Raw genomic sequence first — 27,072 nt, 5'->3', positions numbered from 1 at the left:
AGCAGTTGGCATCAAAGTTTCCCATCCCTCGGTTATTCAGTAATTATGGTGCAAATAATCAAAACTTTCCCTTTGAAGAAAAGACAAGCATTTCCTGTATCCTTCTCTTTGTGAACATATACATATATATATATACATCACATATATATGTGTGTGTGTGTGTGTGTGTGTGTGTGTGTGTGTGTGTGTATATAAATCTATGTGACCTCCAGAAAGTACAAAACTCAGACAATTGATATCCAAGGACCTCACAGAATCTTTGTGATATCAACAGCCTTATAATCTCTCACTATTACAACAGGCATGAAAACCCAAGCCGGTGTGTTCTGAGCCAATTATATTTATATCCAAATACATTTTCAATCTGTTTATTGATAAATCCCTTGAATAATTTCTTTAAAAATATCGACTGAGGTGAATTCTTTTCTACAAGATGACACTTAGTTTTGTGTCATAAAGAACCATAAACCGAACTCCTCCAGTATGTGTATTCAAACTGAAAAGAGATCTTACCTATTACATGTATTTAGTGTAAGAAGTATAAAGTGTAGATAACAGAAATTATAGAACATTCCAATATATTAAAATACTGTAATGTTTGACATTGTAATAAATACAAATGTCGATCTTGTTTACAAATATACTGAGTTGGCTTCATTCTGATTTTTAAAATTATATTTCATTTACTCCTTACCTTAGCCATTGAAGAGTTTAGAATTAAATATGTTGTTGTTATATTCACAGACCCATTTTGGCTTTGAAACAAAGCCATTTTCTCTTTTACCCTACATAAATCCACTGGGTTTGCCTTAAATACATGTACATTAAATATTAGAACAAGTTTTCTTAAATCGTAGTTTGAAGAAAGTAGAATTGTTAACTAAAGATATACCCAGAACCAAATTGATTACTTAATTCCTTTTAGACTATCTGAATAATTCCCAAATTCAAAACTTGATTTTATATAGAAAATAATTTGGAATAAAAAAAGAATATTTTAAAAAGTCGTCAACTCAAAAAGTCACCAAATGTGACCTAATTTTCAAGTTACAAATTTCAAAGCTATGCAGACTTAAATATGTAAAAAACATTGTTATTACTATTGATGAAAGCCAAGAGGTGCCAAAAGAAATCATCAATCAAAAGCCACAAATCATAAACCAAATATGTGTATCCAACAAAATAGACAAACATGAGTAAACTACAATCTTTTAAAAAGTCTTTTCCTACCTAAAATGACCTTTTTTTTATGAACACTTACAGTTGTTTTAAGCTGATTTTAAAGAAGCCACAGACCCTTCTACGAACTTACTAGGTTTACAGCCTCTGTTCATGGCAGAATTAAAAAGAAATGAAAAGAGATAAGCAACCCAAAGCTATTAGAATCCATTTACCAAACAAAAGCTGCTGAGGTTGGGTTAGGGGCCCCTCAGGCCAGGCTCACAGGCAGCTGCCTCTGTCTCCACCCTCAGAGCTGACCCTTGCCATTCTGACTGTCACTGGGAAATGACAGGCACCCTACTGATACAGCCTGCTTGTGGGCTTCTCTCTGTCAATCTCAGTGTCCCAAGGGGATTTTAGGATATCCAGAGCAATCAGGAGCACAGGCAGCACATCCGGTATGATGGACTCACTAATGGGCTGAGAAGTTGCCCTTCTTCCTGCTACCTGAGCCAGGAATCAGTCAGTCACGCTGCAAGCAGGTATGTGTTTCCCATCAATCATCAATCTTATTACATTGGATCCCTGGAAACTATGAGAGGGCCTACACTCTGCAGACGGTTTCTCTGTGGCATTAGTAACTCTTCCAATAAGTCTGTTACCAAAAGACAACCTGCCTCAGTATCTTTCTGGAAATCCACCCAAGCCCCTTACAGGAGCTACTTCATGTGTGGGCATTTGTGTGTGTGTGTGTGTGTGTGTGTGTGTGTGTGTGTGTGTGTGTGTGTGTGTGTACTGAAATATTTTGAGATAAAAGGATGTAGTAACTTTTTAACTAGACAGAACCCAAGTCAGCTCAAGCCTAATCTGACATCTTGCCAAAAATCCCCAAACTAAGAAAAACAAACTGACTAAGAAACATCTCTGCAATTCAGAAATGCACTGAGGGGCATCTGGCCGGGACTCTCAGGTTAGGTAGTCACACATCTCTGCCTTATTTAGGAAAGGTGAGCTCCCATCACAGTGTGCCACATTCTGCCACCTGCCTTGTCTGTCATCCTCTTCGCTGTCTGAGCATCCAGTATCATCGAAGTTCTCACTGTCAGGGGCATCTGCGGCCTTCTCTGAAGAGGTCTCAATCTCCTTTTCTGGGTTTAGGTTATCTCTGTCACCTTCGGTGGGTGACCTGGATCTCCCACTCATCTGGTCACCACCCTGGTCCTCTTCGTCCAGCTTCTCATCTTGTTTTTCCTCATCTATTTCAAAATCTTCTTCATAGTCTGAAAGAAGAAACTTCACTGAAACCATGAAAACAGAAGCCGGAGAGCTTCAACTACTTCACTCTAATGGAAATTCTGGCTCCATTGTCCTCTGGTTCCTGGGTCTTTCTCTGCTGATTTCTCACAGTTATGAAATGGGGCCGACTAGTAGTAAATGGTCAAAGACTGCAATCATCTACACACAGCAGCACAAAGAGAAATGAAGTTCAAAATGACAAGGCTGGAAGCTAACACAGGCTCATTTACAAATGGACACCATTATCCACGGTGACCAAATGGAAAAGGGGAAGGAAGCTTTATAGGAGAGAATAAATTAGAAGTAAATTGAAAATGAGGAAAACAGGATTACAATAATGGAAGTTAATCTGGAGACCCAGTGAGGTCATATTTCATATGAAGATTGTTCAAAATATTTGGATATCACTCTAATTAATAGTGAAGTGGAAAAATTCAATTAATCACATCCAAAGGACCTGAGAGATAGCCTGTGAATAGCATGTTGAGAGCCGAATGAACAACGAGCAAAGCTCTAAAGATGATTTTAGAGCTAAGCCAGAACAAGAACCATGTAAAGTGTTCATTCCTACAATGCACAGAATAATTACAACTCAAGAATAAAAACTCTACAAAATAGAACATTGCTGTCACAGCCTCAAATTTACTTCATTCCCTACAGGGACAGAGCAAATTTGTACCAGGGAAAGCAAATTGTCACATCGTATAAACTCCAGCTGTCTCTCGTGGTTATAATTTTTCACCTTTCATATTTAATTGTTTCCTCTTAATTCACCACCCAAACTTAAAATCTCAAAGTGACAGCAGACCGAAGACAGACAGCAACAGGCTCTCATGCAGAACCAATTAAGCAAGTAAACAATTATCCTCTAGCTAAAAGATAGAAGGAAATAAAGGTTTCCCACGTTGTGTGTTTTAGCTACTAGACACTTCGGCTCTTCTGGTGGTGCGGCCTCCTGGGTAATGGACTTGAGGACTGCCCAACCTACGCAATCAAAGAAAGTTAATTTTGAAATGAGTGTCCTAGGCACAGAAAATGTCTCCTTCGTGAAAACAAGAGTGAGGTAAAAATAAGAAGAAAGTGGGCACGCCAAGATGGCTAACGTGAGATCTGCACACTTAAGGAATATGTCGGGAAATGACATTATAGAAGAAATGGCAGGGTGAGGAATTTAGCTCCTGTTTCAACACACAGAGTAAATGGTAAGAAAGTAAGAGGATTCATATAACACTGCTGGGCAATTTGTCTCTATAGTATTTTATTTTTATGTGTGTCATGTTGTATGTGTCACATGTGCAAGTCATGTTATGTGTGTCACATGTGTGTTTCATATGTGTGTCATGTTGCATGTGTCATATGTGTATGTCATGTTGTGTGTGTCACATGTGTGTGCATGATATGTGCAGGTATCTACAGAAGCCATAGAGAGCATTAGATCCTCTGCAGTTGGACTTAAGTTTCTGTGAGTCACCAGTGAAGGTGCTAGGAACTGAACCTGGTACCCTGGAAGAGCAGCCAGCACTCTTAATAGCTGGGCAATCTCTCTAGCCCCCAGAGCAATTTCATAACTGTTCACTAATAAGCTTTAACTCAAAAATTCTATGTAAAAAGAATATAAAACTTTAAGAAAAGACATGATGGTAAAACAACTCCAGCCATCAAGGAGTCTCCAGTCTTTGTTGAGGAAATGTGATTTAGGTAGATAGTGCACTCACTGTCTACAGCAGTCTCAGTAGTTACTTTTGACACATGAATGTTCACACTATAGGTTTTTAGTTAGGATTCATCATTAGTTATGTGAAAAACAAGGGCAGCTACTATTTTGTCCATGGTTTAACTGTGTACTTTTACTCGCCCATGCCCAAATGCAGTCAGAAAATAATATACGGAAATTCCTAGAAATTAAACTGTAATTAAAAGTATAACTATTACTAGAGAATCCATCCATCCTCTGGAGGCTGAACTCAGGGTCTCACAAGTGCTAGTTTTGTACCACGGAGCTAGACCCCAGCTCTACCCTCATGCGTTCTCATAACTATTCTGTTGTAGGAGTTATTGCTATTAATCTTCTTGCCCAATTTATGAACTATGTTTTGTTATGCAGACGCATGTATATTTCAAAATGTGTACAGAGTTCAGCACGATCTGTGGCTTTAGACATTGGTAGAACACTTTGGGACAAAGCTCCACAGATAAAGAATAAACCTAAGTGAAATGGGATCAAAGAAATACTAGAGGTCAGCTGTGTGTGTGTGTGTGTGTGTATTGTATGGCTGTGCACACATATGTGATGTGTGCATGTATGTACATGTGGATATGTGTGTATCTCTGTGCACACAAGTATGAGTGCATTGTGTGGCTATGCATATGTGTATAGTATACATGTGTATGTGTGCAAGTGTGTGTAATGTGTACATGTATGTCTCTGCACACATGTGTGCAAATGTGTGCAGTACTTGCACTTGCATGTGGATGGCAGGTATCCTGCTCTATTTCTCTCCCTCATCATCCCTTCTCACTCACCATCTTCATCCTTTGAGGCAGGGTCTCTCACTGAACCTGCTAACTGCTGGCTAGAACTCAGGGATCCTCCTGGCTCCACCCTTCCACAGTGCTGGGGTTACAGGTGCTTGTGACTATACTCAGATTTTACGTGGGTTCTGGGAATTTGACCTCTGGTCCTCATACTTGCATAGTCACTGCTCTTGCCTACTGGACTATCATCCGTCCAGCCCCACACATAAACTATTTTGCATTATATGCTGTTCATCACAAGATAAGCAGGAGCCTGACAGAACATAAGTGTAATGTAGTAATTCCATCCATAGCAGTAAATAGTAGTGAAATATGAGGGCTTGAGGATCAGGTGGTCACATGTCCTATACCCAGATAGGACATTTCTTAGCTATGTGACATTGAGAACTTTAACATCTTTAAGCTTCAACTTCTTCATCCATGTCATAGATAGCACAAAGCTGTGGTATTAGAAGCAGCAATACTTAACCCAACCCATGAGCTATAGGTCATCTGAAACATATGAATCAGCACTAACAATGGTTGTCATAGGGTAATGGAGGAGCTGGTCTTAAAGGGGACAAAACACATTAAACTGCTGCTATTTGAGAGCAATACAGGTTACTGGAGGGTTTTAATTTAAACCAGAGGAACACAGTGGCCAGTCAGGACAGGGGCTTAAAATGTGCATCTAGGGAAAACAGAAACAGCCCTGCATCCTATTTTTGACAGGTTTCTATGTTTCCCCTCAAAATATAAAACTTCAACCCTGCCAGAGCATTGTGCTAACCTCTCATCAACCCAGGAAAGCTCACTCCTCCAGCAGCCTTCCATTCTCACTGGGGCAGAAGAAGAGTCACCTTTGTGTCACCCACTCATGGCTTACATGGGGATGACCTGGTGGTATGTGTTTGAGCATCTTTCCTGTCGTAGGGTCTGCTCTCCCATCCCAAGTTCTTCTAGAGCATTCAGTTAGACTGTTATCTCAAATACCCACTTAAGAGGAGAGGTGCCGGGTGAACAGATGTGGAACATCGAATCTGCTAGAATCTCTCCTAACCCGGCTCTGGCTATGCGATCAGCCAAGGCCAGGCAGAGAGGTGTGACTTGCTGCCAGTCCCCCTATGCTCCAGGGTCTTCATGGAATTGGCCGTTAAAGCCCATTAACTCAGAACCTCCTGGCAAAGGGCACTGCCACAGCACAACCATGCTAGTAAAAGGAAAACAAGGGAAAGGAGCGAAGCCTCCCATTGCCCATCCTTTTCGAGTCCATGTTTTATCAGAAAAAAGCACTGGGAAGCAGCTCTATGCCATCACTACAACAATGCCTGATAGCTTAAAATTCCCAGTCCAGAGGAGGAAGAGAGCTATGGAGGATTGTAGAGAGAAGGGAGCAGAGTACCAGCATTAGGAGTGAAATCTGTTGAAATAGTCACGTTATCTCTATCATCAACACACGAGGCCCAGAACATTGGCCTTTTTCTCCAGGAGTTCTGAAACCCTTATGCAGAAACATAATGTAAGAAAGTGGATTCTAAAGCCAGAACTTCCATAGAGAATGCAAACCTATGGCTACTGCTCCTCTAATCCAGCCTTTGTGTTCAAGAGATAAGGGGACACACTCTGTCACAAGTGGCCTTGAAAAACCTGAGAACACTGGTACAGAGTAAACCATTTAATGGTTTCAGAGTAGATCCACATGGTATGGATTGGAATTCTGTTATGCTGTCTGCGCCTGAGTGAGACCCATTTCTAACTGTAAAATGGAGAGGAGTGTGCTTCCACATAGGTAAGAGTGAGTGGAAGGAGTGGGAAAGGTGTCTGGTGACACGCCCTGCTCAGAACCTGGCAACACTATTCTTGTTACTACCACTATAGATTTTACTGTGCAGGTGTGTGAGTGTATGTCTCTCAGTGTGCCTGTGTCTGTATACATATGTATGTGGAGAGAGGGCAGTCATAAAAGGGATAAGGAGGGGGCAGAGAGGGAAGGGAGGGAGAAAGGAAAGGAAGAAAAACAGGATAGACAGACTCTAGGACTTCTAACTGTTAGGATGTCATGTCCCAGTTCCAAATGCTAACATATATTGTACTTACAAACCCCAAAGTGGACAGCAAATGCCACTCCTGCAATCATATCCAAAGACTAAAGAAACAAAATTCTATTTGTTTGGTCAAATGATCTCTATCGGTGTGAATCCTGACCCTGGCAAGCAGGACAGAAACTCCTTTATGTCTTCATACCCGCAGCAAGCACCTCAACGCCTCCGAGGCCAGGAAGCCTCCCCTCAAAACACACCACAGGACAAAATGGAAGAAGCAGGCCATGGCTGCCTACAGATTACAGCTAAGCTACAGTGCACAGGTTACTATGAAGACTTGGAACAACAGTAACGACAAGAGAAGCCTGCTCTGGTTACCGTATTTAACAGTGTTGTCCTGGTCCTCTTCCCAGATGTCTTGTCCTGACTTGCCCTTCCACTCCATTTCCTCAATAGCTGTCCTTACTTCTTTGACCCCTAATTTTATTTCCTCAGCTGAAAATGCAGCTGAGACAGAGGACTCTTTTCTCTCCATCTCATTCCTTTTTGATGGTGCATTCTCTCTGTCCTTCCTCAGTTTCCCCTGACTCTTCTTCAGTGGCTCCTCCTTTTTCTCAGAAATCTTTTCCTTCTTAGGTTTCATTGAAGATGGTTTTCTGTCAAGGCCCATTGCAATAATGCATCTGTGAGAAACACCAGCAGGAAGCTTTTATTAACTTGTATAGTAGGTTGATGGAGTCGTAAACTTTATAACTCATGTGTATCATATTCTAATAAAATTATGAGAAATATGCTACTTGTTTTCATAGACCGATTTAAAATAAGCCATTTTATTTTTATTAATATGAAAATCTTGCATATGAACATAAATTTTTAATTTTAACCACAATACTAAATATTTTTAAAAGCTCTCATCAACCAAAAACTATACTATCAAGTATTTTACAAGAATTACATAAATTATGTATAAATGTAATTTACATATAAATATAATTTATAATTAAATATATAAACACATAGGTAATGATTCAAAGATTCATAGATGATAGGTAGGTAGATAGATGATAGACAGATATAGAGATAGATAGATAGATAGGTAGATAGATAGATAGATAGACAGATAGACAGATAGGCAGATAGGCAGACAGATAGATAGACAAACCATCAGTCCTTATCTATTGTATAACTGAGGGGCTGGAGAGATGGCTCAGCACTTCAAAGTTCCTCCTGTTCTCAGGACTAGAACACTACTTGGTTGCCTCATATCCACCTGTAACTCTGTCTCCAAGGAATTCAATACCTTCTCCTGGCCTCTGAGACACCTACACACACGCGGCATACACTCATGTATACATGTACACATAAGATAAAAGTAAACTTATTAAACAAAGACATGTAAATAATCAGAAAAAAATGTTATTGCCTTTGCAATTCATTACTCCAAGAACACATTAATGACTTGCATTTAAGGTCAATTCAAAATGTGTGATTAGTTTTTAAGAAACAAAATCAGTCACTGTTTGTTGTGCTTTTTAAATGTCCTGGGAGTCCATGCATTTCTTAACAGAATTTCCATTACTGCTTTTTAAGAATAGCCTTTTGAAGCCCTTCCTTACAACCGTGTATGGATTCACTGGTGGTAAGCTTTGGTTCTTCAAAACTGGAAACATTCTGTAGAAGTCACTGCACCTCAATCCTGGCACCCACCCAGATGATCTGAACACACTGTATATGTAGAGACCAGAGAAGCCTTCACTCACCCAGATGATCTGAACACACTGTATGTGTAGGGACCAGAGAAGCCTTCACCCACCCAGATGATCTGAACACACTGTGTGTGTAGGGACCAGAGAAGCCTTCACCCACCCAGATGATCTGAACACACTGTGTGTGTAGGGACCAGAGAAGCCTTCACCCTTGAGCTTCTGGGGAGCTCTAGTCTACCACAGCCATCTCACCATGGAAGGAGAAGGGTACACAGCCTTATCCAGCTTGGTAAGCTTCGGTTCATCACTGAGGCAATCATACTTGGGCAACCACTGAGCCATCCCCTAGCCCAGGACAATTTCTTAAACTGAAGATTTTACTGGATTTTCAGCCATCTTGAATCTTCAAGCAGCATGGAAATCGCTTAGTCATTTTTTTTTTTTTTTCAAAAATGATAGTAACAAGAAGTACCATATTCTATCACCTAACATTTTGGCATCTCCTTGTGTGATAGAGCTGAGAGGATTTGCACTCCAGCTAAAGATCAGGCTATCAAAAATGAGAGGATGAGAACCAAGCATCGCACCCAAATTAAGCATGATGAGGGCTTTTCCCATTATGATGATGTGCTTAGTGTGTGGCTTTCCCCGGGATAATGATGCCACACATCTTCACAGGATGTCATTATTAGCCTTGCCTTCTGTGCAAACATCCCTTTCTTGATCAGTGGCAACCACAAACCCAGGGTCTAGAGCCTGTGATTTGCTGCTACACGGAATGTATGCTGTGCTGTGTAAAGGCTTTGGTGCCTCCCTGCTGAAAGCTCAGACGTTTTATAGCCCATCTGCTGAAGGGAATTGGACGAAGTGAGTAACATCTGGCTCCCCCATCACTGACTACCTCTTTCACTTCTGAGTGTAATTCAGCATGATGGTTCTGATTACTGAAGCTCAAATAAATTACTAGAATATCTGAAGTTGTCTAAGTGGGACAGAAGTCAAGTAAACAGGACTCCATGACCACCCATCTTTCCCCATTTTTATTGCTATAAGAGGACCTCTACCTCACCTGTGACAAGGAGACAGCAAAGGAGACTACCTCAAGCATTCACTGACATCTTTGGAAGAAGTGGTTTTGAAGCTAATAAAAAAAAAAGTAACTATTCTCTAAGAACTGTAAGTAAATCACTTGAGAATGAAGGACCTCATTCTTTAATCTCATAACTATTTTTATATCCTTGGAAAGATCAAGAAAATAAACTCATAGAATGCAGAGAAGGTAGGAAGCACTGAGCAGGAAATCGGATGTCAACAGTCATGTGTTGTGCTCTTTCCAAGTCCCCAAAACAAAGTTCAGGGCTTAGTAGTCCAGTTTCCAATTATACAACGACTCATTAAGAATATTCCATGCATTCGTTACTTTTCTGTTACTAACATAAGAAATGATGGGAAAGCCAATGTGAAGAAGAATGAATATATTTAGCTTGCAGTTACAGAGAAATGAAGTTCATCTTGGGAAAGAAGTCAAAAGCAGAGACCTCTCACTTCATCCACACACAGGCTACAGGGAGAACAGGAAGTGAGGCCAGGACATCAAACTTCAAAGCTCTCCCAGTGTTGTACTTCCTCCAGGAGGCTCCTTTCGCTACAGGTTCAATTTCCTTCTGAAGCAGTGGAACCAAGTGATAACCGAGTGTTTAAACACAGGAGCCTAACATTTCTCATTCAAGCACCCTGACTTCACATGAATGAGTGAGTATAAACTCATTTATTTTCTAGAGAGTTCAGTGGAAATCTCTGAAATGATTTACCAACAACCGGACAGCACATCTGAACTGGAAACAGAATGCCATCCTGCCTGTGCTAAGCTGGGCATTACTGCACAGGACTCTTCATTCACCTACTCTCTGGATTTTGTTTCACTCCTCTTCTCTTCTCTAAAACCTCCAGTTCATCCTCAACCTCAAGTGAGAAATGTACTTCTTATTCTAAGAAATAGTGCAAATAGTGTTTCCCGCCAGCTAACAGCTACTATACACCCACCAGCTAACAGCCACTATACACCTACCAGCTAACAACCACTACATACCTACCAGCTAACACCCACTGCACACCCACCAGCTAACACCCACTGCACACCCACCAGCTAACACCCACTGCACACCCACCAGCTAACACCCACTGCACACTCTACAGCTAACACCCACTGCACACCCACCAGCTAACACCCACTGCACACTCTACAGCTGACAACCACTGCACACCCACCAGCTAACACCCACTGCACACTCTACAGCTGACAACCACTGCACACTCTACAGCTAATACCCACTGCACACTCTACAGCTGACACCCACTGCACACTCTACAGCTAACACCCACTGCACACTCTACAGCTGACAACCACTGCACACTCTACAGCTAACACCCACTGCACACTCTACAGCTGACAACCACTGCACACTCTACAGCTGACACCCACTGCACACTCTACAGCTAACACCCACTGCACACTCTACAACTAATACCCACTGCACACTCTACAGCTGACAACCACTGCACACTCTACAGCTAACACCCACTGCACACTCTACAGCTGACAACCACTGCACACTCTACAGCTAACACCCACTGCACACTCTACAGCTGACAACCACTGCACACTCTACAGCTAACACCCACTGCACACCCACCAGCTAACACCCACTGCACACCCACCAGCTAACACCCACTGCACACTCTACAGCTAACACCCACTGCACACTCTACAGCTAACACCCACTGCACACCCACCAGCTAACACCCACTGCACACCCACCAGCTAACACCCACTGCACACTCTACAGCTAACACCCACTGCACACTCTACAGCTGACACCCACTGCACACTCTACAGCTGACAACCACTGCACACTCTACAGCTAATACCCACTGCACACCCACCAGCTAACACCCACTGCACACTCTACAGCTAACACCCACTGCACACCCACCAGCTAACACCCACTGCACACTCTACAGCTGACAACCACTGCACACTCTACAGCTGACACCCACTGCACACTCTACAGCTGACAACCACTGCACACTCTACAGCTGACAACCACTGCACACTCTACAGCTAATACCCACTGCACACTCTACAGCTGACAACCACTGCACACTCTACAGCTGACACCCACTGCACACTCTACAGCTAATACCCACTGCACACTCTACAGCTAACACCCACTGCACACTCTACAGCTGACACCCACTGCACACTCTACAGCTGACAACCACTGCACACCCACCAGCTAACACCCACTGCACACTCTACAGCTAACACCCACTGCACACTCTACAGCTGACAACCACTGCACACTCTACAGCTGACAACCACTGCACACTCTACAGCTGACAACCACTGCACACTCTACAGCTAATACCCACTGCACACTCTACAGCTAACACCCACTGCACACTCTACAGCTGACAACCACTGCACACTCTACAGCTGACAACCACTGCACACCCACCAGCTAACACCCACTGCACACTCTACAGCTGACAACCACTGCACACTCTACAGCTGACAACCACTGCACACCCACCAGCTAACACCCACTGCACACCCACCAGCTAACACCCATTGCACACCCATCTCTTCTTGTCTCAAGACTGAAAGTTCTACTTGAATTCTCAATCCCAGTTTCTCAAGTCTACTGAAATCTTAATCGCTAACAACTTCTCTCTTTACATATCTACGATTTTTACCAAGCATCAATATTATCTATTAGCATAAATTAATGACATAATACTGCATCTTGAAGACGAAGAGGCCCTTCAAGCCCTATACTGTCCAGGAAACCATACAGTTATCATTTTTAAAGGAAAATTCCCATAAAACATTTTTCTGGGTCATTAATTCATTCATGACTCTGTAAGGCCACTGTGGCAAGTCCCCGTCCCTGCCACCTTGCTTAGATGTTAACTCAGATTGTCAACACAGGGGATTAATAAGAATCTATGGTATCAGTGAGACTCATCTTTGTGTGTGTGTGTGAGAACTGTTCCAGAGAGAATTGATGGAAGGGAAAGGACTTGGACACAGGCAGCACCATCCCACAGGCTGGGGTCTGATACCTGCATAATTCATCTCTCTGCTTCCTGACCATCATGGCCTCTGCACACTCTTGTTGCTGAACTTCTTTGACCATATGCCCTTCACAGTTCGCCCTCCAGCTCTTCTCAGGTATTTGATCACTTCACTATGGGAAGTTGAGACACCAGTCTTCAGCCTGTCCTCACATTTGGCTCAGAAAATCACTTCCTTATTCTTCATACATTTATTTATAAGATAATCCTGCCTCAGGGATCCCTTTCAAACACTAGCTTTCCTTCTCTAGAGGCTCTTCCTCCATGAGATCTTGAAGGGAAGCGATACAAAGTTTGCCTGTCAGGAGTCCTCACTGTCTTAAGAAAGTCCTCCCTCTCATGACTTTCCTGCCATCACTATACAAAATATTCTCAAATCCAAACAGGTCACTTCACCCAAGATTCAGAACCCAAATGGCTAGCAATCATGAATTCTGTCACTTGAGTTATTTCACAGAAATATAAAACTTCCTGTGTCCAAAACTAAAACCTGTTCTTCCACCTCTCCAAACTGAATCTTCTCCCACTAATCCTAAATATGTGCTAAACACACATCTTTCCAGTTGTTCAGGACAGACATGTTTTCTTTAGTCCTGTGTTTGGTTTTGGTATGAGAAGGGTTGATACAGCAACTGAGAGTGGGTTCTGTGAACAAAGCAGAACTTGGGTGTCCACCCCTACTCTCTTTGGGACAAGGTCTCCCAACTGGCTATCACTCGGCCTTACCGAGTCATGAATGAATAAATGACCCAGAAAAATGTTTTATGGGAATTTTCCTTTAAAACTGAACTGGCTATCACTCTTGGGATCTTCTTGTCTCTGCCTTCTAATGCTGGGATTACGGACACATGAATCTATGTCTGAATTTGTATGTGCACTGAGGATCTGAACTTGGGTCACTCACTTACACAGCAAGTATTCTTACCCACTGGACCATCTCGTCAGGCCCTAGGACAAAAATGATTGAGTCACCTTTGACTCTGCTTTTCAAATTTATGCCTGGATCCAACCAGTGGACCCATATCCTGGAATACACAGAGAGAGAGAGAGAGAGAGAGAGAGAGAGAGAGAGAGAGAGAGAGAGAGAGAGAGAGAGAGGAGAGAGAGAGAGAGAAAGAGAGAGAGAGAGGAAGGCATGTTACATGGGTATGAGGTATTAGTCTCAAGCCATTACCAAGAATAACAACAAAGAAATGACAAAAATTTGACCCCTCTCCCCACAGAGGTAGAAGTTAAGACAGTGTCAGGTAAGAGATGAGAAGTGAGGCAGAATTCAAAATGTCACCTCCTTTTATCTCATCTATATAACACAGTTGGGATCTGGTTGGTGTTTTATAAGGTTGTATATACTGATTAATTTCCTTTGAGAACTGTGCAGAGAAAAGCATTAATGGAGGAAAACATGGCAGAGAGCCCTCTCTAGGAAAGGACATGCTTGCATACCTGTAGCAAGGAGATGCCTTCTCCACACACACAAACCCGAAGTAGCCTCTCTTGCCTCCCAGGCGGGAGCTCCTGCGGTGCTTGAACTCGCAGCAGGAGCTGATCCTGTTCACCTGAATCCCATTCAGAAAGAAGGTGAGGCTGAAGGGGAAACCGTGGTGGCGTTTGGAGATAAACTGAAAGGTGTCTGGAATTCAAACACAAACACTCCTGAGCTGGGCGATCATCAGGACTGGCAGAATCATAAGGACATCTTACTAACCACACTTTTTTCTTTTCAAAAGAATACATTGTGCTACAGAAAATACTTTTTCCAGTATTCTGAAAACTTTTTCCAGTACTGGGGAAGGAAAGCAGGTGGACCATAACTGCACAGCTAAGCGCACTTGGTCAAGAGCTTCCCTGTGAATGGAAGAGCCCAGACTGAATGTTTTATAACAAAAGCCAAGCGTACATATCAAGGTCATCTTCTGCCCTTCTCACCCCCACCCCCACACATACCCACACACACTACAGGCCTTCACACACAATATCATACATAATTAGTCTAATTATGATGCATATATTGGCAACAGTTATTTCAACCCCAAGCTGCGTTTACTGCTGGCTGCATTTGAGATTCTTTTTCTCCTTACCTTTTCAAGCATTTTACCAAATTAAGAATTGATGTTTGTGATGCAATCTTAATTACTCCCAAATCTTTACAATTCTCTAATAAAGTCACACCCAAGAGATGCTCTACAGAATGACCCAGACTTCTGCTTTATGCAATGCTTCCAGGAGCCCTTCAAGAGGCCCCACCTCTCTGCCATGCACACATTACCTATCACAGCTCTTATTACAATCTGTTAAAATATGGTTGCACTGGAGGTTTTAAATTTTTAATGTACAATGGAACCATTTGGGGGACTTATTTAAGCCAGACTGCCTGAGATCCTCTTCTTTCTTTTTTTGTTCTTTCTTTCTTTCTTTCTTTCTTTCTTTCTTTCTTTCTTTCTTTCTTACTTACTTTTATTTTGTTTTCTTTTATTGAATATTTTATTTATTTATATTTCAAATGTTATCCCCTTTCCCAGTCCCACCTCCATAATCCCCTATCCCATTCCCCCTCCTCCTGCTTCTATGAGGGTGTTCCCCCACCTACCCACTCACTCCCACCTCCCAGCCCTGACATTTCCCTACACTGGGGCATCAAGCCTTCACAGGACCAAGGGCCTCCCATTGATGCCCAACAAGGCCATCCTTTGCTACATATGCAGCTGGAGCCATGGATCCCTCCATGTGTACTCCTTGATTGGTGGTCTGGTCCTTGGGAGCTCTGGAGTGGGAGGTCTGGTTGGTTGATATTGTTCTTCCTATGGAGTTGCAAACCCCTTCAGCTCAGAGGTGTTGTGACAGAGCTGAGGACAAATTCTGTGCTTTCATTTGTTTTGTTTTGTTTTGTTTTGTTTGTTTGTTTCTAATTGCACTTATAGTTTCTGGGTACTCTTGCTGCTGGGTCTCAGAACCCCAGTTCAGATGCTTGCTGTGCAGTGGATTTGTAAAACTGTGAGGCAATGCTAGTTGGTGTGTCTTGTTTCCTTCAAATCCTACCACAGTGGCAGGAGGCCCCAGATAATCAATCAGTGGGTCATTATTTTAACCTCTTCCTTCCTGCTTGGTTATTGAAGAGGCAACAGTGAGCTCTGGAAACTTTGTAAATCAAATGCAACTTGTCTTTAAGAGTTAGACCTACTGGAAAAGCCTCGCCCTGCCCATCTCTGTATTCATGGTGAGAAAGTAAACAAAGAAGGAGGTGGGCCTCTGGAAAGGCTGAGACACAGTGTGCTCAAAAGTGCACCGGTCTTAATGATAAACAGACTCTTCAGTCAGAGGCTGGGAAGGCAGTCTGAACTCATTACAGACTGACCCCCAAGTCCACATATTCCTTCTGTTGTGGCTTGTTCCTCAGAGCTCTATGAGTACACACCAGAAAATGGAAACTAGGGAAACACAGGGAGGGGCTGGAGAGGCAGCTCAGCAATTGAGAGCACTTGCTGCTATTACAGAGGACTGGAGTTCAGTGTCCAGTATGCACCAGGTGGCTCACGACAACCTGGAACTCCAGCTCTAGGGTATCCAACACCCCCTGGCCTCTCTGGGCATCTCCACATGTGTGTACATACACACATGGAGACACAGACATACATGGACACATAAAAAATAAAACAAATATTTGGAGTGTTTGGAAACAGAGACACTCCAGTTTGGCTGTTCACTGATGATGAGGATCATTGGGATACTAAAGGAAAAAACAGGTTCTAACTGTGGATAAGTTTTCAGGAAGCAACCTGGGTCTCCGTGGACTCACCCTATCTCATGAATCCCAGTCTACCTTCCTCTTCAGCTAGGCACAGACCAAACAAGAATGCCTGGTGGAAAAACCAAAGCTGGGACATGAGAACCCCCCAGGTGTGGAATGTTTCCCTGAACTCACTGAAGTCCAGAATCTCTCAGGACTTCTTGGTGACCCTGTCCAGTTACTGTTTAGATTTCAGGGACACCACAAACTCAAGAGGAAGGTATTCTGGCTGTTGGTTTTCCCTGAATCCAATACCTGATGTTCTCACAAAAAAAGGAACACATATACAGAAAAGAGGCCACACAGAGCCAACACAGACACCTCCGTGACAGCACTGTCACCAGCAGAGGGCTGACCTGCCTGAAGAGTCAAAACTGGACAGAATCAAGGGAGACTAATGACCTGGGGCTCCGCAGGAAACCCAACCAGGATTGTCTTCATTGTAGATTTCTAGCCTCTGGACATAGAAGATACACCATGATTCAGAGACATTTCTTTTCTCAGCCCTGGGAAACTAATATTCCACAAATTGATCAGCTAGTAGAGAGGCTGGGCCTCTGACAGGTCACTGGCAAACATTTGAAATCAGACACCACCCTGAGAGCTGGAAACTTCCCTAGATGTACTACGGTTCTGGAAATGAGAGTTCATATTGACTCCAAAATCCCTAAACGCAGTAAAGAAAAGTCAGAACTCAAAGTTTATAGTATGTAATACATGTAGATATATGTTAAGAAACAGGAAGTTGGGGACCACACAGAGGAAAAAGGGCAATCCAAACCATTCTAGCAGTCTGATGAAGAGAATTATGTGGGGCTCATCTTAGTTCTTTTCTTGACAACATCTGGAATCAGCTAAAGCCCAGGCTGCTGGGCAGGCCTGTGAGGAATTTTCTTAGTTGGGTTATTTGAGGCAGGAAGGCTTGCCCTAAATCTGAACAGGAACCTGCTGGTGGCAGCCTAGATAAAAGACTTGGAAGAAGGAAGTTTGGCTTCCTGCCTGCTAGGCAACTCTCACTTTCCCTGGTAAGTCCACCCAGCCTGTTGCTGAGACACAAACATATTAGAACCAACTTCCGCATCCCAGAACAGCCTGAAGACCTGCAGCTCTCCAGGAAACATCGAAGTCCAGTGCCAGATTGGGACTGAGGAGACATTCAATCTCATAGAAAAACTTTCCAGACTTTTAGCCATTGTTGGACTACCCAGATCACAGCCTGTAAGCCGCTCTAATATCTAATACAACACAGATACACACACACACATACACACATATATTATATACATTATATATATATATACACACATATATATAAAGACGCAGAACTGATATAATATATATATATATCAGTTCTGCTTCTTTAGAGAACCCTAAGACAGATTACTATGTGTCTATACAAACATGCTGCAGTACATCTTTATAGGCATTATTGTTATTGTTACATTGATTATATTATAATATATTAATATATTATTAATATTATTGCTGTTTGTATCCCCATCTGGAATTGTTCTCTGGAGAGTGGATGTAATCATCTGTACAAGTTCCTCATTTATCAAAAATAAGCAACTGCTGATTCAATAAGTCAGCAGAAAGACAGAGAGCTGTCAGTGAAGAGACCCCCATGATGGCAGGTCTGAAATGGTTGCACAAGGGCATATCCAAATTTTACACAATCCATGAATCCCATTTGCTCGCACACATATAATGGGTGGATGTCGTGACATTTCATTTTATCTTGATAAATCTACCTTAAAAATCAAAATCAATAGAAAACGAGAGAAGAATTGAAGAACAGTTAAATGAGGTCAGAATATAGTGAAGAGCTTCCATTCTAAGCTTAGATAGACTCCCAAAGTAGCTATTAGGAGAAACCTTAGCAAACGTTACGTAAAAAAATGCAGAGACACTTCAACTAGACTCCTGGCTGAGTGGGGTTTGATTTTAAGAGGGAGAGAGAGAAGAGGGGTCATCGCAGGCCAAGTAAACATCCCAGGAAGAGGACCCTCTGTTTGGGAAGGAGGCTTGTTATAGAGCAAAGGCAAGAGAAAGAGAAAGGTGTGATTGGTTTGTGAACCCTAAGAAAATGGAGTCAAGAAGTGGAGACTAGAAGGCCAAAAAAATCAATTACAGCTTCTTTGCCCCACATGGGCCCACAGGCTAAAGCTTCTTTTGTTTGAAAGGATACACACAGCAAGTTAGAGTGCCTAGAAGATAATGCCATCTTTATGAGAAGTAAAAACAGCTCAGGCTCTCCGTGGATGCATTAAAGCAGCTCGCTGTGGCTCCAACTCTATAAACCCGACTACAACAAGCACCGGGAATTACTTTGGGACTAAAAGCATGCTCTCAGCCCCATCCTTCCATAATTTTTATTGTTATTTTTAATTTTCAAGAACAAATGCCACACTTTAGTGAATGATATACCCCAAAAGTATAAAATAAGGCTTTTATTTATTCTCCACAAAAACCTAAAACCTATTCACATTTCACAGAATCACACACCACTGAAGACATCTTTGATAGCCTGGATAAATCCCTCTGGCTGTTGAGCCTCATGGTAGCTCCTAACAAAGCCACTCTTCAGTCCTGAACAGTTCTCTCCTACTGATCAACTTAAGCCGGGACCACATTACAGCCGGGACAGAGTCCGTTATTTAAGTTCCCATTCCAAGCTGTTGTGTAAGATTATCCAGTGTCTCAACACAGAGACCCAGGATCAGTGTGTACACAAAATAACCATCCAGCTTTAGGGTCTGCATCCTTGGTTCACCCCATGCATTGTTTCTAGACCACCCAGGTAAGACTTCATTTGTGAAAGTCACATTCTCCACTCAATAGCTGTTCTGTATACATGCTGTTGAATCAAATGTGATACAGAACCCAGCAAACTGTTTAAACATAGACACCTAAACATAAGCATTCTAATTTTACCTGATAGCTACTTTCATTGATCCTCATAAATTAACACACAAACAATATACTTTTAAAAAAAATAATTGTGTCCCACCTGCGTGGGTTAAGATGGGAGGGTGTGCTTTGTTCCTACATGCCAAGCTCACTGAAATTTACATCCTTCCCTTTAGGAAAAGGTTGGCACTTTTGCTACTGACAGCTGAGGTAGCATTGAACCATAGACCCCACCCCAACTGGCAAGAGCTACTGGGATATCCTTCGAAAGCCACCTCAGCTCAGGGGCTCCTCCCTTCCCTCATCTACAAACAGATGAAGGAACTCTGGGATGTGACTGGGAAACACCAGAATAAATTCCCTCATTTCTGCAAATTTGTAAAAATGGTAACAGTTCTCAACAAACTGAGAACCATGTTTTATTTTACTTTAACTTAAAGCTAATGTTCCAATATCTTGTTTATTTGAGAGGCTTAAAACATGTAATCTCCAAATCTGTTGTTATATTTTGTGGCTCCTTTTATTAGAGTCACTCTTTTCGATTGGCAAAAAAAAAATTTCAAAGGAAAAAATAATTCCATGTGTACTGACAACATCCTTTCTCAGCTTCTCAGTCTGTTTGATTTCCTATATAGTTTTGAAAACTAACAGAACTTCCTAAAGAGAGTTTCCTATGCAAACAAGGAAAGAACATAGTTTTGTAAACATGCCTCTTTTCATTGCTGCCCCACTAAACTAAATATTGAAGGAAGCTCTACAATACAGTATGTGGGAATATGTATTAATAAAACCTGACAAATATGGACTTATGATCAAAGGAAAGTACACATTACTAAAAAGGGCATTTAAACAATGTTTTACATCATTATTTAGGTATGACTCATTATAGAATCTACTGAATCATTAATTTTTGTCTCCATATATTCTAACAAATTGCCAATCTGTAATTTTTTTTCCTATGATAACCTGTGATATCATTCACTATGGCAAACCAAATAGTTAACTTGCAGTCTTTTGTGACAGCATATTTCTGAAATATTTAATGATCATATATATCTCTGTCTCAAAACTCAATCTGTTACCAGGGTAAATCACTCCAAATTCTTTCTCCCACAATCTGCAGGAGCAATCGCTGCTCTAGTTTCAATCAAGGAGCTGTGAATCTAGATTTACTCTTAGGCAGCTGGTTTATAATTCCCTGGATGTGCATAATTTCACAAAGTGGTTAAAGTCATTTTCATATTATGTCAACAACAGCGTATCTGGAACATCAACCCAAACTTTCTTTTCCCCACGTTCATTTGTACCTTTCTCAAGAAGTTTCCCTTTGTAGACACAAAGGTTCTCTCCTCCACAGTGCTGTTGGTAAATCTTGATTTCATCTCGGAAGTCTATGTCATCGTAAGATAGGTGCACATTTTTTCCAAAATAGACCATTGTGATAACTGCATTGCTATGCGGTGCTGTTTTATAAATCCTTCCAGGATCCTAGAATAGAGGACACAGGACATAGAGAGTAAATATCTCCCCATGAGACTTCCTTCTCCCACATGACTTTACAATACAAAGAACAGAAAGATCTAGTTTTTTTTTGTTTGTTTTTGTTTTTGTTTTGTTTTGTTTTTTTTAAGACATGGTTTCTCTGTGTAGCCCTGGCTGTTCTGGAACTCACACTGTAGACCAGGCTGCACCTGCCTCTGACTCCCAAGTGCTAGGATTAAAGGCATGCGCCACCACTGCCTGGATGAGAGATCTAATTCTAAGCCCCTTATAACAAAATATTTATAAAGGGACATCGTACATAATGTCCAAGAATCAAAAACATTACAAAATATGTTCTCCATCTCTCTAGCACTCAGATTTTGGCTTTCATTTTTGCAAACAATAAAGATTTGAACAAAATTTGTTATTTTCCACTTTAAGTCCTTTCTCTTCTCCTTCTCTGCTATTTTTTCAAACAAAATTCAAACAAATGAACTGAATTAATGCTAATGTTTTAATTTGAGTTGGTATTGAGCCATCTCATCTTTATAAGTGAACAAAGACAACAAACCCTTTCCTAGTTCATTCCTCTGGGAGCTGTGTAGATACATGAACTCTTGATATCCCTGCAAGAATAGGTGGTCATGTATCTCAAATACCTGGAATTACCACGTAGAAGTAAAATTGGATTCTCTCTTGAGAAAAAATAAAACAGGTAACCAACTATGGTTAATTTCAAGAGCTGAGAAAAAATAAATTAATCACTTTTGAGTTTAAGTATTATAAAAACAGGTCAGCTTGCAGGGATGTACACTTAAGACGGTGTTAATGGGTTCCGTGATCATGGGTCAGTTATTTAACTTGATTTTCTTCATCTCTAAAGTGAAATTGTTGTGTCTCCTTTTGGAGCTATTGTGCATATGGTGTGTTAAACACGACATTCTAAAGGCCACAAAATAATATATCTCATTAGTATTGCCTTTAAACGTAAACTTTTATATTTTGCTAAAAGTTCATAGAGCAGACATATAAGAAGAGATGATCAAATGAAGAAAAGACAATAGGTGATTTGGAGGTAAGTATATTTCCCAAGGAGACGATATAAAACAATGGAATAAAATGTGGACCAGCTGAAACTAGTAATTCAAGCTTGTCAGAGGTGGGGGAGAAGTCTGGGTGATGGGTGGAACTGAGACCTCGCTCATCAATAGATGAATAAGTATAACTTCTTACTATGATGTTTCTGCATCTCAGGCTCTATTGACCTGGAAAGGACAAACCACACGGGAAGATGATACATCTCAACAGAAAAGTAAACATCAAGATGGAAATTATGGTGATGCTCAGATCAAGAGATGGAGATAAAATAGAGAGAAGAGGTAAGAGAAAAGGCCTGGGAAGATTTATGTTGTAAGACAAGAGAAAAGCTTTGAAGAAGAGGGAAGGAGGAATGGGTCAGGGGGCTAAGCTCACTAATGGAGCAGAAATCCAGACCGAATTAAACGCAAACCATCAACCTCCTACATCAGCACACTTAAAGCCCAGACTTCACGCCTAAAAATCCAAAAGGCTAAAAGTAATAAAATGTATATGAATAATACATATATAATTATATATATATGAATAATATATATTCTTTCTCTTTATGTATTACAGAAAGAATATTTTAACACAAGAAGTAATGAGTAGTATGCAGGATTATTTTTCAATGATACAGAATTTCATCAGTAAAGCCGAAGAGTCCTAAAAGACTCCAGAAGGTCCTGGACATTCACAAATGAAACCTAAACAATCGCAAGAAGCTAACAAACTCACAGCTTAGAGAGTGTGAATCATCAGTAAACTCAGTAATTGAGAGACCAATGTTTCTAAAATATCTAATGACATAAAGCATTTTATTAGACACTAATAATTCTGAATATTAATTGGCCTCAACTCCTCTCTCCTCAAATGAGAGAAGGTATTGTAATTATAAATATGTATGTACAAAACACAGAAACACTCAACTTCATAAAATAATATTACTTGATGTAAAAACCAAATATTAACCCTAACATAGTGATAATAATTTCAGTACCTCGCTCTCACCAGTAGACAGGTCATCTAAAGAGAGAAACATCGGAGTCAAATGACATCATAAATCAAATGGACCTAAAAGACACCTATAGAACATTCCATTCAAACACTAAACAACACACATTCTTCTTAGCAGCCCATGAAAACTTTCTCCAAATTTGGTCATATATTGGGACACAAAGGAAGTCTCAACAAATGTAGGAAAATTAAATTAGCCTATTCTACTTGACCACAATGGAACTAAGCTCTGTATCAACAATATAAACTACAGAAAGTACATAAGGGAGCCAAACACAAGGAGACTAAACGCACACTACAGAATGATTATCAGGTCACTGAAGAAATCAAAAAGGAAATAAAACCTCTAGAATTGGGTACATGAAAATATAACATACATCTATTACACACATTTGAGACAGTCTTAAAAAAAGTCAATAGTGTCAAGTGGCTACATCAAAAGAAGAGGTATCTCAATAACTCAAGGACAAACTTTAAGGCCTTGGAAAAACAAGAACAAAGACAAATAAAAAAATAAAATAAATAGGAAGAGATAACCAAAATCAGTGAAGTAAAAAGCCGAGAGCAATGAAGAGTCAATGAAACAGAGTCAGTTCTTCCAAAAGAAAAACAAGATTAAAAATCTTAAAGGAGAACATTACAGCAGACACCAGTGAAGTTCTGGAAACAGTAAAGCAAATGTGATGTGTTATGCCCGTTAGCATCCATATTTACAAGGCTCGTGGGCACACTGAGGAAGAGGGAGCAGACACAACTAAGAGAGAGAGGTTGGGGGAGAAAGCTGCGACCTCAGGACTTGACATGGATGTTACACACAACCCCACGTGCTTGCCGATCTCTACTGCAGCATGGGCTGGGGAATGAGCTCCTGAGGCTCAGCCCCTAGCTGAGAGGCTTGTTGCAGCTGGTGGCTATTAAGGAAGGGACAGTCACCTTTAGGGGGCATGTTGCCACTGATAGATTGTCCACACACCAGTGGTGGCCTGACACTCATTTGTAAATGATCAGCTCTGACAGACTCATGAAGATTTATCATCATCATCATCATTATTGACATGAAGTTGAGAGCGGATGTCTGTTGGTAGATTTCAAAGGCATTTGGAGACAGGTAGTTGAGAGTATGAAAATGCCTGTGAAATTTTCAACAAATAAATTTTTGAAGATGTAAAAGGAAAGAGAAAACTGGTCTAAGGTGCTGTCCACATAGAAAGAATTTGATAACTCTATCTACAGCCTGCAGTCTGTCAAGAAGCAGAGATCATGTGACAAGGCTGAAGAGGCCGACTGGGGAAAGCAGGGTCAGGTCAAGATCAGGCACCCAGGCCAAAGTCTTCAGGGAAGAGAGGCTCTGCCAGAGACAGCAGCAAAGGGCGAGAACAGAGAAAAATCAGAGTGAAGGGAGGAAATTTGAAAAGGCAGGAAAAAACTTCCTGGCCTTTTAGAAAGTTAGAGGGAGTGAGATATGGACGGGACAGATGGGGCCTTGAGAAGGGTGTTTGAGGCAAGGCTGCCTTGAAAAAGTGGGATGCAGAGTGGTGTGTTTTAGGAACATCACTACTTGTTCACTGGTGAAAATGTCAACCCCATTATCTGCTAAGAGTCACAGGAGTTAAGTGTAATAAATGTGGTTGTCTGTTGCACTACAAAAAAATAAGAGTTCCTTCGCTCTCTTATTGGACTGAAGCTGTGTAAAGTTCAGCTAGGCTTACAAGAATGTGCCATAATAATGCTTTAGGGAAATGTGTGTGTCAAACCGCAGTATTTCCAAAGAATAGTGGAAAAGTTGGTAGGCAGTATTCTCTAATTTGCAATAAACCATTAAAAATAAAATTCGGTTTATATTACACTCTCTAGCTGTGCTTAAATTCATGAATTTTCATGAACTAAATGCGAAGATACTCTGAATGATCAACTTAAGGGAAATGAAGAAGTTGGAGTCTAAACTGAAATCTGACTGTTAGAGTTCATGAGTAATCTTTCATCACTTAGGGTAACTGAATTGTTTTCCTAATTACTCAGATGTTTCCTTTGACTCTTGGGGTTCTTTACAGCTGTACTTAGAAAAATACTATATTTATGTAATGCATTTTGGTACCTGGATCTAGAAAATTCTTCCACTACAGATCTAGAAGCCACCTGGTGTGACGTCACTAGTGTTACAGTAATAAAAGAACATGTTGACCATAGTCACCTTGCCAAAGAGAGGCTCAAGGCCATTGGGAGCCGTGATGGGACGCAGCTTCTTTCTCCTCCATGACTCCAACCTGTTCTCCCTGAAGCTCTTTCCTGCTTGGGGCTGGGGTGTTGGGGGAACAGGTGTCTGGTAACTGTTAATGTGTGGAAGTTGGTAGAGATCCTTCTGGGAATTGTCCATGTAGTTCCTGAATTTCATCATTGCCTTTTTGCCCTGTAATTACATACACATCATAACGTAAGACCCAATGACACACAAGGAGAGCCCCAGTACAACCCAAATCAAAGGCAAGCTTGGATGACTGTCACAAGCTGAGCTGAGAACAACACACCAACCTAAAACACATGCTCCTACTTTGAAACTCAGTTTTTCTCTATTGCAGATTCAGCAAGCACGTATTTCTAACCTTGTATGAATATATGGTTTTAGTAGAAGATTTAGAGATAGTTGATTTAGTTAATTTCACACTGGGAGGTCTGCAGGGTTGGACCCTGAAATAGGGCTGGCCGGTATACTGGGCAATAGGGACATTCTGATCTTATATACCCTGAGGATTGAATAGGCAGAAGCAAGCCTGTGATCAAACACCACTGAGTGTGCTTGCTTGAAATCTTCAAACTTTGTGAAGGACAATCAAAAATATCCACCAAATTTCAAAGAGAACACTCTTTGACCTACAAATCCTGCAATAAATCTTATATAGATAACTGTCCAAGTATTAATATTCTGTCATAAATGTGCATTGAGCATACAGATACACATGTGTAAGTGTGCCTATATATAAAAGATGTGCAAATTCAGTTAAGCCATAAAAACTTTAGCACCCTAAAAATCCATAAATAGAAAAATGGTTCATAAAATTTGCTTTGTTTCTTTAATTACATTATATATTCTCATTAGGGTATAGAAATATGAGTATATTCTTACATAATAGCACAGACAGTATTTCTTTTAAGTAATTTACATGTACAGTTTGATTTTTAAAACAATAGAAATTTTTAAACACTAATTTATCCTTGGAATATTTGTCTTCATTTTGCTTGAGAGTTTAATCAAGATACCTTACCTTGGTCATTTAAAATCTTTAAAAGTATAACTAAAAATATTAATTAGATAAAATTATCTCTAAACATTTTTGAAAATTGATTGTTTTTTGTTTATCTGAAGTAAATATCCAAAGTTTAAGAGTTAGATGTTTTTATTCATTTTACACCAATTTACCTTAATAATTCTTTATAGTCACATAATATAAATTGACATTACATTTCCATTTTTGTATTCATAACTAATTTTTGACCAGTTTAGTCTATATTTTGAGCTGCTTAATAATGAAAATTTTAAGAAAAGCTTTCCAAAGGACACTAATTACTAATTCAATAAAAGCAGATTAAGTATAAGCAAGTATAGCTTAAATCTTTAATAGAATCAACACTTTTGTGTAAGCAGACTCTACTGTTTGCTTATTAACTTATATTGAGTATTCTTACTTTGTTTTCAATTTATTTTGCCAATAGACTGAGCCTAGAATATCAAACTAAAATTACACGAACATAACTCAAATACTAAAATTAATTAATCTAGGACATTGGAAATTTGGACAATTTTTAATTGCTTTTAAAAATAAATAGCATAACTGGGTATCAGCTATTTGTCCTGTCTTAGAAATGATTTTAATAATATTTTTAAAGTAATGTTTTCTATTTTTAACTGATGGCATATTGGATAATTTTCTAAACCATTACATAGAATTAC

The 27,072-nt window shown here is 40.6% G+C and overlaps 1 protein-coding gene across 4 annotated transcripts in view; it reads right to left on the bottom strand.

The window, feature by feature from the left end:
• The window catches only part of Erich3 (glutamate rich 3), a 103,047-nt gene that overhangs the window by 26,396 nt on the left and 49,579 nt on the right, over nucleotides 1–27,072 (bottom strand). For 3 of the 4 annotated variants that reach the window (XM_076933431.1, XM_076933432.1, XM_076933433.1), the window contains 5 exons: nucleotides 25,318–25,533; nucleotides 20,858–21,038; nucleotides 14,300–14,486; nucleotides 7,392–7,696; nucleotides 2,208–2,441 (listed from right to left, as the gene is read on the bottom strand). In XM_076933431.1, the coding sequence (XP_076789546.1) occupies nucleotides 2,208–2,441; nucleotides 7,392–7,696; nucleotides 14,300–14,486; nucleotides 20,858–21,038; nucleotides 25,318–25,533 (1,123 nt within the window). The remainder of the gene's footprint in view (nucleotides 1–2,207; nucleotides 2,442–7,391; nucleotides 7,697–14,299; nucleotides 14,487–20,857; nucleotides 21,039–25,317; nucleotides 25,534–27,072) is intronic. The other variant, XM_076933434.1, reaches the window with a different exon arrangement.

This window comes from Arvicanthis niloticus, chromosome 4, assembly GCF_011762505.2.
Source record: "Arvicanthis niloticus isolate mArvNil1 chromosome 4, mArvNil1.pat.X, whole genome shotgun sequence".
Classification (NCBI taxonomy): domain Eukaryota; kingdom Metazoa; phylum Chordata; class Mammalia; order Rodentia; family Muridae; genus Arvicanthis; species Arvicanthis niloticus.
This window is presented reverse-complemented; position numbering and strand designations above follow the sequence as displayed.